The sequence below is a fragment of the Sorghum bicolor genome, chromosome 7, assembly GCF_000003195.3.
Source record: "Sorghum bicolor cultivar BTx623 chromosome 7, Sorghum_bicolor_NCBIv3, whole genome shotgun sequence".
Taxonomy (NCBI): domain Eukaryota; kingdom Viridiplantae; phylum Streptophyta; class Magnoliopsida; order Poales; family Poaceae; genus Sorghum; species Sorghum bicolor.
Genome location: NC_012876.2, coordinates 60,697,759 through 60,708,011, shown reverse-complemented (window position 1 = coordinate 60,708,011; position 10,253 = coordinate 60,697,759). Strand labels below are relative to the sequence as shown.

Sequence of the window (10,253 nt, the reverse complement as noted above, 5' to 3'; positions counted from 1 at the left end):
TGACGTTCATTAAGAAGATCTTATGGATTGAAAAAAAAACTCGATCTGCGATGTTGCAATATTGTACTCTGCGTTCTTATGAAAACAGCGAAGTCATGTTTTCGGTACTACACTGCTAGCGTCGACTGAAATAAAGCTGCTGAAATTCGATGAATTATTATCAGGCGCGCGACATCTGCCTAGCCTAGTATATAGCTTTGCCCTGGTTAAATGCGGTCCATTTCGTTCATGCGTAAAGCCTGGCGCTACTAGAGTTAATCGATGGATCGTCCTCTTCCTCTCCTCCTGGTCGCCATCTATCCTAATCCCTCCCACCACCCGCTCTGAGCAAAGGAGTTTTTTTCTTAATTGATTAATTAGCTACTCCCTCGTTCCAAATTGTAAGTCGTTTGACTTTTTTTACCCTAAGTTTGACCACTCGTCTTATTCAAAAAATTTGTGCAAATATAGTCAAATTTAAGTCATTCTTGAAGAACTTTTATTAATAAACCAATACACAACAAAAAAAAGGTGATATTTTGTACAAAACTTTGAATAAGACGAGTGGTCAAACTTGATATTAAAAAAGTCAAACGACTTACAATTTGGAATGGATTGAGTAGCGAAGTAATAATAGGTAAGCTAGGGAAGGCCAACACGCTTGCTGTTGCTTGTTGACATGCAAGATGCCGGCCGGGACGACGCGCGCGTCATCACAAATCAGTCGCAACCGGCGCTGACGACGGAAGACCAGAGAAGGAAGGGGCCTGTGGCAAGCAATCCATCCATGGCGGTTTCCCTTGCTCTGTTGCTGCAATCCCGGCCGCCCGGTTGAGCCCTCGATGCTCATCCATCTACACGTACGTCTTTCTGCGGCAATGCCGCATGATGCAGATTGCAGACCAGTTCCTGTGAATCCTGTGTAGCGATGAGATGCATGAGAAATGTGTCCAGCTGAAGCCACAGCTAGCACACTGCCTGCCTCAAAATAGTGGAAATGGCTGTTGAGCCCTGAAATTGTTTATTGGCTTGGCTGATGATGATAGACGACGAAGACGACGACGGTGGTGGTTATTAGGCGCGGCGCGGCAGAAACAATGGTGCGGCCCACAGACGAACTGAACCCTTGCTGTTTTGTACATGGCCGTGGCGTGAACGCCTCGCTAATATAATCCCCTCTGCTAACATTTCATCGGCCTTGCCCTCGCGTTTTAATTAATCTCCCGCCGTCCGTCCAATCTTTGCTGCCACCGACCGCACATCCCTGCATGGATGCATGCATGGTACCTGCGCTGCACCGTTACAAGGCATGCAATTAACTGCAGTTCCTTACGGTTGGTCGCCTGCATTCCTGGTACGGTTGTGTACGTACTCATCGAGTACGTACTCTTCTCATGAGTAGTGTAATAACTAATAACCCAAGGCAAAGCTGTTGCCCGCAAGCAACGTCATCCTCTTCCTTGCGTTGAATGTTGATCCTCCTGCTTTCCATGCACCAAAGCATCTCCATCTCGCTTCCTATATAAGCACCTCCTCCCTCCCCATGGCTACCACACCTCATCACTTGCAAACACACAAAGACAGCCAGCCAGCCATCGATCCTAGCATCAGATCAGCAGCTTAGCTAGCAGTGTACGTTCTGATCGAGCCACTGCACGCAGATGGCGAGAGCGGTGGCACTCGCGGCAGCCGTCCTGCTGGCGGCGGCGCTAGCGCTGCTGGCGGCGGCGCCGGCACCGGCGTCCGCGGTCGAGTTCGGCGCGGAGGATCTGGCCTCGGAGGAGGCGCTGTGGGCGCTGTACGAGCGGTGGCGAGGCCGCCACGCGGTGGCGCGGGACCTGGGCGACAAGGCGCGCCGCTTCAACGTGTTCAAGGAGAACGTGCGCCTCATCCACGACTTCAACCAGCGGGACGAGCCGTACAAGCTCCGCCTCAACCGCTTCGGCGACATGACCGCCGACGAGTTCCGCCGCCACTACGCCGGCTCCAGGGTCGCGCACCACCGCATGTTCCGCGGCGACAGGCAGGGATCCGCGTCCTCCTTCATGTACGCCGGCGCGCGTGACCTCCCGACCTCCGTCGACTGGAGGCAGAAGGGCGCCGTCACCGACGTCAAGGACCAGGGCCAGTGCGGTATGTATAGATACATGTTGTTGCTCTGGCAATGGTAATGTCCGACGACCGACGAGCAGAGCATACACTAATGCCAACGCCATGCAGGTAGCTGCTGGGCGTTCTCGACGATCGCGGCAGTGGAGGGGATCAACGCGATCAAGACGAAGAACCTGACGTCGCTGTCGGAGCAGCAGCTGGTGGACTGCGACACCAAGGGCAACGCCGGGTGCGACGGCGGGCTCATGGACTACGCGTTCCAGTACATCGCCAAGCACGGCGGGGTGGCGGCGGAGGACGCGTACCCGTACAAGGCCCGCCAGGCCTCCTGCAAGAAGTCGCCGGCGCCGGCGGTCACCATCGACGGGTACGAGGACGTGCCGGCCAACGACGAGTCGGCGCTCAAGAAGGCGGTGGCGCACCAGCCGGTGTCGGTGGCCATCGAGGCGAGTGGCTCCCACTTCCAGTTCTACTCGGAGGGGGTGTTCGCGGGGAGGTGCGGCACGGAGCTGGACCATGGCGTCACGGCGGTCGGGTACGGGGTGGCCGCGGACGGGACCAAGTACTGGGTGGTGAAGAACTCGTGGGGACCCGAGTGGGGGGAGAAGGGGTACATCCGCATGGCGCGCGATGTGGCCGCGAAGGAGGGCCACTGCGGCATCGCCATGGAGGCGTCCTACCCCGTCAAGACCTCGCCCAACCCCAAGGTCCGCGCCGTCGTCGTCGGCGACGACGACAGCCACGACGAGCTCTGAATCGCATGCGCACACAGCAGGCACAGCTGGCGCTTATTTATTGATTAAACCATTTAAAATTATCACTACACATTTTACACTACAGTACCGATGTATGTATGCTCGGACAGGAACATCTCTGTTGCGGTCTGAGAATGTCTGAATGACATACGCACATTATACAACGTGCATTCATGTAATACCATACCAGTCGAGAGTTGATCTACCAGCAGCTTTCGTTTCATTCAGTTATTATTATATTGACCTATAAAAATGACTATGTATGCATTTGATCAAGACTTTGAAGCATCAGCTTTGCTATTACTCCCTCCGTCCCCGAATACTGCTATTTCTAGCAGCCACAAATACTGCTATTTCTACTAGCATACTCAATCCACCAGCTTATTTAATTTCTCCTTGGAACTTTCGTGGTCCACTAGCCCATTTAATTTCTTCTAGGGAGTAGTACTTTGACGCATGATAATTGTTTGGATATGTTTAGTTGGCACTAAATACAGCTCGTTGGAACCATAGAACCATGTCTTAACGTGCATGATTAAATGGTGGAACCCAAATTAATTGAGGGTAGAATGATCTTTTATTTGCCACACTAATCTGTCTAAAATCTGCTAGAAATAGCAGTATTTGGGGACGGATGGAGTATATGATTGCTTCACTAGAAAAATAATTAGATGTGAGTATGTGACTACTAGCATCATGGGCTACCATAATAAAGGTTTAAATGGGCCTCCTTGGGCTGGGCCGATCTATCCTCCAGGGCCTCCATCCCCATGTGCGCCATCCTCCGCGTCTCTCTCCAGTCTCCCATAGTCCAGTCTCTCCACACCCTCCAGGGCAGTCTCCGGTTGGTGCGGCCGGCGGCAGCAAAGCGGAGTCACCCTCTCCCCGTCTTCCAACGGTCCAAAGGACTCCAAGCTCCAGACCCCAGCCATGGAGATGGAGGTACTCCGCTGCTCCATACTCTCTTGCTTCTACCGCGCCCGCACCGAACCCAATAGATGTACGCGAATCTTAAAGCACAGACAGATCTACATAAATCTTGACAGGGGAGAAGAGACGGATAGGATGGATGGATGATGCCCAGGCGGCCGTAGCCAGGTGCACTACAGCAGCCAGCATCTTCCTCCTCCGAGCAGAGCAACAGAGGAAACAAGAATGGCCATGCCCACCTTCCACCTTGCTCCTGACCTGCCGCCCGTTTCCCGCCTCTGCTTCGGTTCGAGCTCAGACTCCCCCCTTTTCTCTCCCTGGTGGACCGTGCTGAATGACTCGTGCTTGTGCTTGTGCGTGTGCGTAATTCTTGCAGGGACGATGACGATGGGAGAGCAGAGCGGGGCGGCATGCTCGCTGCGCCTCCTCGACGCCGCCTACGATGCCGGCGTCAACTTCTTCGACTCCGCTGAGATGTAGGCTCACCTGCTCCGTCATCCCCCTCTGATTTCCTTCTGTCTTTTTTCCCCAAGAAACGCCTCGGTTTGAGAGTGGAGACGGTCAGGTACCCGGTCCCACAGCGCAGTGAGACGCGCGGGCGTAGCGAGGAGCTCCTCGGCCGCTGGTTGCGGGCCCGCCGGGCCCCACGAGACAGCGTCGTCGTCGCAACCAAGGTGAGCAACGATCTTGCCCTTTCCCTTCTACTAGTACTTCGGTTGGTTTTATGTATTGCGACACCAGCGGTGAACTCAACTTGGTGCTTTGTTTGGTGATGCTGTGCTGGGAGCACAGGTTGCCGGGCCTTCTGGGCAGATGACATGGATTCGCGGCGGGCCGACGTCTCTAGATTCGCGGAACATCGCAGAGGCAATCGATGGCAGGTGGTCATTTGGTAGACTTGTTTGTTCTATGTTTGCTCTGCAAAACTTCATATTGTTCTTGTGTTCAGATGCTAGCTAGTTTGGTTGTGTCTTCAGGAAATTTGAAAGCTTGTCTTTTGCTCTAGGGTAGGCTTTACTCTAAATTTGTAATAAAAACTGCATAAATAGTCACCCCAAGACGACTTTGAATAAAATTGTTGTTGCACAGTTGGCTATGGGCTGTTTTCGTTCGTACCTAATGTGTGCCATATTCATTTTGATCTTGTGCAGTTTGCACAGGCTAGGCGTGGACTACATCGACCTCTACCAGATACACTGGCCGGATCGGTCTCTGACTCAGCTTGTGTCTTGCCGCCCATTTTGTTGCGTGTCTATGCATCCTGAGGTCTTAACCACTAGGTCTTTTTCTCCCTACTTGCAGGTATGTTCCGATGTTTGGTGAGACAGATTATGATCCGAACTGCCAGTACACGTCTGTTCCAATGGAAGAACAACTGGAGGCTCTTGGAAGAGCAATAGATGCTGGCAAGGTATGTCCTCGAGGTGCCGTTTTTAACTTTCCATTTTTAATGAAGATGTTCAGGCTGCACATTTATGAATTGCTGGTGTTAGATCAGGTACATTGGCCTTAGCAATGAGACACCATATGGCTTGATGAAGTTTCTTCAGCTGAGTAAGGATTTTCAGTTGCTTCCAAAGCTACTGACAGTGCAGGTAAGCAGCACAGTTTGATCTTATTCATAGTACTGTAATCACTCTACATGTTTCTTCTTCTTTGTTTTTGCAGAACTCATATAACTTGCTGTGCCGAAATTTTGATTCTGGATTGGCAGAATGCTGCCATCATGAGAGGTATTCCTGACACTTTCCAAATCCCTGTAATTGACCATCATCTTCAGTTGTCTATTTATACTAGTGACTGTTAACAAATTTTGACATCCGTTTATTTAAAAAAAGGCATTGTCATCTCGTATTTGCTCTTGATTAAGATACTTTCCAAATTGTGTTCTGTTTTCACTCATTCTATACAATTCTTTTTCTTCTGAAATTCCATTGTTAAACTATGTTATTTGCAGAATCAGCTTGCTGGCTTACAGCCCAATGGCAATGGGTATACTTTCAGGAAAGTATCACTCATCTGATAACTGTGGTCCACCAGACGCAAGAATGAATCTTTTCAAAGGTACTGGGTTCTGAATTTTTGAAAGGTTTATAGTCTGGTTCCAATCCTCTCTCTTCCATTTTATTTTTGGTTCCACTGTGTCATTAGCGACCCTCCTTTTGTAGGGAGATACTCTGAAGGCGAATCCCGATACAAACTGCAGAGCCCCAAAGTGAAAGCAGCTGTGAAGGTGTGCAAATGATTTGTATGCCGTGGATGTGGAAAACTGGAAAATCCCCTTTTAACTGCTTACATACCAGTCTCTTTTATTTGATTAGGAATACACACAAATTTCTGCAAAGTATGGCATTTCTCCAGTGACCTTAGCGATTGGTAAGTTATTGTCAACAATTTTGCTTGATGTAAAGCTGTATTCTCTGACCATTTTCTGCTGATCCTTTGCTTAACTTACTGTTGCTTTCAGCATTTGTCTTGAGACATCCACTTGTTGCATCGGCTGTTTTCGGTGCGACTAAATTGTGGCAGCTTGATGAAGTTCTTCAAGCAACTACAGTCCATCTTCCTGAGGAAATTCTTGTTGAAATCAATGATGTACATGCAAGATACCCTAACCCATGCCCATAGAAAAGCTTTGGGATCATGTTCGTTTGATGATTCACTGATTGCAATATCCGTATGGTTAGGATGGAGCAGCAATTTTGTCAGAGCCGAGTTAGCCATCTACTTTTTTTTTTCTCGAATACAGTTGGCCATAGACTTATCCTATTCATTCTTCAAGCTTTGTCAAAGTTGTCAAGAAGTGTCCAGAACATGAAATTACCTGTTTCATCTGCCATGTTACATCTCTAATTTTGTTTTCTGTTTGTTCACCAACTCAAATATTGAAATGGCAAGCTGTGTTAATTCATCATCAGAGAACTATATGTTTCTGTAAATGAAACTAAGGAGTACATATATCTCAATTTCAGCGCTGATGCAGTTGGCTTGCTAGTTGCTATAGAGACCTGCCAAGGGTGTTCAAAGAACTCAACAACCTTATTTTTAATCCATCAATTCCTTTTTGTATTAAAAGTTAAGGTAATTAATTCATTTAGTACCTTTCTGAAATATAATGAGTGTCCTAAGTCAAAACTATTGCAAGTTTGACCAAGCTGATGCACAATTAGCTTGTTATAGGGACCTGTCAAGGCTCTTCGAAGAATTCAAGAACCATGTGTTTTAATTAGCTTGTTATAGAGACCTGTCAAGGCTCTTCGAAGAAGTCAAGAACCATGTTTTAATAAGTTAATTCCTTTTTGTATTAGCTTGTTTGTAGAGACCTGTCAAGGCTCTTCAAAGAATTCAAGAACATTTTAATCAGTTAATTCCTTTTTGTATGTAATAAAAAGATAAGGTTACCCACCCTGTCATCAGGGAATGCCCTCCAACATTCATCGTGGGACTCAGGATGGGCCGTGTTCGGCTTGGAATTGAGATGGGCCGTGATTCCTTTCAGAAATAGATAGATCTCTTCAAAGTCTTCACTGCCCGGATTCCGGTGGTTTGTGCCAAGTGCCGAGCAGGAGTAGCGGCATCCGGTTCGGTTCGTCGTCCGGACCCCACCTTCGCTGCACTATCTCGAATCCTCTCCTTCCCCTCCGTCTCTTCTCCGGCCGATTCCTCCAGTCCTCCACCCACCGCCGCAAGTGGTCCCGCGACTCACCCGGAACCGGCAGTGAAGAATCGAGGCGTCGTCTCTCCAGCCCCCGCCCCCCATCACCATGGAGGTACTCCGCTCCATCCTCTCTTGCTTCTCCTCCCGCTCCCGCACCCGCTCCCGCGCCCGCGCTCGCGCCCAATCCGTAAGTTTTGCTCAATCGCTTCGAATCGTCAACCACGCTTCCCGGATTGCGTAGCGATTGCCCTGTGTGGTTCCATCTTGCGGCCGATAAGCCCTAACCCGACCTTGGTGGGGACGGTACTTCTATTTCCGGGGAGATGCTTGTGTGGTTGTGTTCTCTCCCATTCCCAACCTCTGCCAACCGCAATCAACCCGACCACAATTCTGCTGCGTAGTAGTTCGACATACGTAGGATTACACTCCAAAGATTTAGATATGCCATGATTTTCAGAATTCGGTCCACTTGTCCACTGTAGTGTCTGTTTTTTTTTAAAACAAAACTATAATCTGTTTTGTTCGCCCCTATTTATTGCGTTGACGAGAAAGGATGCACAAGAGGGTCAATTTGATTTCGATCCTCCTGCTACTCCTCCTGATGCAGCATCATGGCCTGTGGTCCAGCGGGGCCAGCGACAAGAACAAGTCCATGGTTGAGCAGCTCCAGAGGTACGGGGTCATCAGGTCGACCAAAGTCGCGGAGGTGATGGAGGCCATCGACAGGGGGTTGTTCGTGCCACCTGGGGGCACGCCGTACCACGACAGCCCCATGCCGATTGGGTACAATGCCACGATATCGGCGCCACACATGCACGCCGCTTGCCTGGAGCTCCTGGAGAAGAATCTTCAGCCTGGAATGCGAGCTCTCGATGTTGGGTCAGGTAAACTATTGTTTATTCATTCTAGTTTGACGACTATACATGGGTGGTTCATGACTTCATGCTGACTTCCGAATCTCAAGGCATTATTTTGTTCTCTTCCATGGCAGCTATGGTAAGACTTAAGACTCTCAATGCTGTGGTCGAGACCAACTAGTTTTAGAAAACAGTCAATTCTAGTTGTATTTTGGCTCCTCGGCTGAGAGTTTTAATAACTTAGTTGCTCCTTGTTCCAAGAAAAAAAACACTAGTAATTTATTGGTTTCAGATTGTTACTTGCATCAGTAAATCTGACTTCCTCTTCAGTAATCTGGTTTTTCACACATCACTATTACACACACTTTAATAAAGCTAGATTATGGAAGATGCAGAGCTGTGTGTCAGCATACATGAGAGGAGAACTTCCCATTTTTTATCATTACCCTTCTGTTTACCTTAACTTCCAATATTTAGATACAATCCATGGTTATATAACATCTTAATTTATAAATTTATTCCAAACTGATATGTAGCTCTAAGTGATGAATGTTGATGCTGCCAGCTTCATATTGGATGAAAATACTCTTGGATTCTATGGAATTATTTGCTTGGTTACCTGGTCTGGGCAGCACCAGCTAGGCAGCTCCATTTAGCCCCAGGTGTCCAAAATCAGACTCCTGGGAGTGCTGCCTGCACTATGCAGTTATCCCAGTCCATGAAGCAAACACTATATTATATGTTTGTTGTTAAACTCATTGTGTCTGTTTGTTTCTGACTTTTTTTCAGGCACTGGATACCTAACTGCTTGCTTTGCACTGATGGTTGGACCAGAAGGACGAGCAGTTGGTGTTGAACACATCCCAGAGTTGGTTGCTACTTCTATTGAGAACATCAAGAAAAGTGCAGCAGCCCCACAGCTAAATGATGGATCCCTCAGTATACACGTTGCTGGTAAATATTAGCTTGTTTTGTGCTACCATAAAACTCAGCCATGTTGAAGCAGCAGATTTCGAACAGGTTCAATGATGACTTAGGTGTACATAAAACAATCCCTAAGTATACATGTTGCTGGTAATAGCTTGTTTTATGCTACCATAAAACTCAGCCATGTTAAAGCAGCAAATGTCCAACAGGTTCAATGCTGGCTTAGGTGTACATAAAACAACTTAGTTGATGTGAGCTGAGTTATTATAGTTCAGATGAAAATATCATTTCCATAGCACTTCTCCTTTTTCTTTTATTGATTGAATAAAGGAACCTGATTCAGCTAATGAGGTTGTCCAATACTCTACTTCTGTGTGTTCTACTAGCAAGGTTTTGTTATATTAATTGTCATACCGTAAGGAGGATCTCCCCCATTCGTGAGGTTCTTGTCCTTAGATGCGGAATTTTGCAGCAGCTTTAGTATTCCTTAGTCTGGCACTATGGCCCCATGTGCATTCAGCATTGTTGCCTTTGTTGGTTGTTCTATGCACTAACAGATGTTTAAAATGGATGCAGATGGGAGGGAAGGTTGGCCAGAGCTGGCACCCTATGACGCCATCCATGTTGGAGCTGCAGCACCGCAGATCCCAGAGGCGCTGATAGAGCAGCTGAAGCCCGGCGGCAGAATGGTGATCCCTGTCGGGACAGTCTTCCAGGAGCTGAAGGTTGTGGACAAGAAGTTGGATGGCACGGTCGGCATAAGAGACGAAACGTCTGTGCGCTATGTGCCCCTCACTAGCAAGGAATCTCAATTGCACGCAAGATGATTGCCCGCCCTATCATGTCAAAACAAATGTTATCTTCACCATGTCAGATGAGGCATTCAATCGATTCGCTACCATTGTAAATATTATATTTTTATATTAATCCTACTGCCTCTGTAATGCGCTGGCTTGGAAATAATGTAAATGATGGCACATCATGAAACGTTTGTTTCTGTTCAGCTGCCCCCGTGTTCTTGTTTATGCAACTTTG

At 48.1% G+C, this 10,253-nt stretch overlaps 3 protein-coding genes across 6 annotated transcripts; all 3 read left to right on the top strand.

Annotated features, from left to right (window-relative positions):
- On the top strand, positions 1,484-3,137 carry LOC8058001 (thiol protease SEN102). The gene is made up of 2 exons (XM_002445657.2): positions 1,484-2,112; positions 2,200-3,137. The coding sequence occupies exons 1-2, from the start codon at positions 1,641-1,643 to the stop codon at positions 2,844-2,846; spliced, it is 1,119 nt and encodes a 372-aa protein (XP_002445702.1). The 5' UTR covers positions 1,484-1,640; the 3' UTR covers positions 2,847-3,137.
- Positions 3,634-6,693, top strand: LOC8058000 (protein tas). Of its 3 annotated transcripts, none has more exons than XM_021464748.1 (13): positions 3,635-3,788; positions 3,873-4,062; positions 4,153-4,252; positions 4,342-4,450; positions 4,569-4,657; positions 4,928-4,984; positions 5,079-5,187; positions 5,270-5,371; positions 5,445-5,509; positions 5,734-5,840; positions 5,945-6,009; positions 6,098-6,152; positions 6,244-6,693. In XM_021464748.1, exons 2-13 carry the CDS (start codon positions 4,002-4,004, stop codon positions 6,402-6,404), a joined length of 1,080 nt encoding a protein of 359 aa, XP_021320423.1. In that variant the 5' UTR covers positions 3,635-3,788; positions 3,873-4,001; the 3' UTR covers positions 6,405-6,693. The 3 variants fall into 3 exon arrangements, 2 of the variants coding, with proteins under 2 accessions (XP_021320423.1, XP_021320424.1); XM_021464749.1 differs by having other exon boundaries at positions 3,647-3,788; positions 3,893-4,062; XR_002454927.1 differs by having other exon boundaries at positions 3,634-3,788; positions 5,945-6,152; positions 6,244-6,337.
- Positions 7,307-10,229, top strand: LOC8057825 (protein-L-isoaspartate O-methyltransferase 1). 2 transcript variants are annotated; one of them, XM_021464750.1, is made up of 4 exons: positions 7,307-7,621; positions 8,042-8,318; positions 9,081-9,245; positions 9,795-10,229. In XM_021464750.1, the coding sequence occupies exons 1-4, from the start codon at positions 7,541-7,543 to the stop codon at positions 10,043-10,045; spliced, it is 774 nt and encodes a 257-aa protein (XP_021320425.1). In that variant the 5' UTR covers positions 7,307-7,540; the 3' UTR covers positions 10,046-10,229. The 2 variants fall into 2 exon arrangements, with proteins under 2 accessions (XP_021320425.1, XP_002445700.1); XM_002445655.2 differs by having other exon boundaries at positions 7,308-7,546.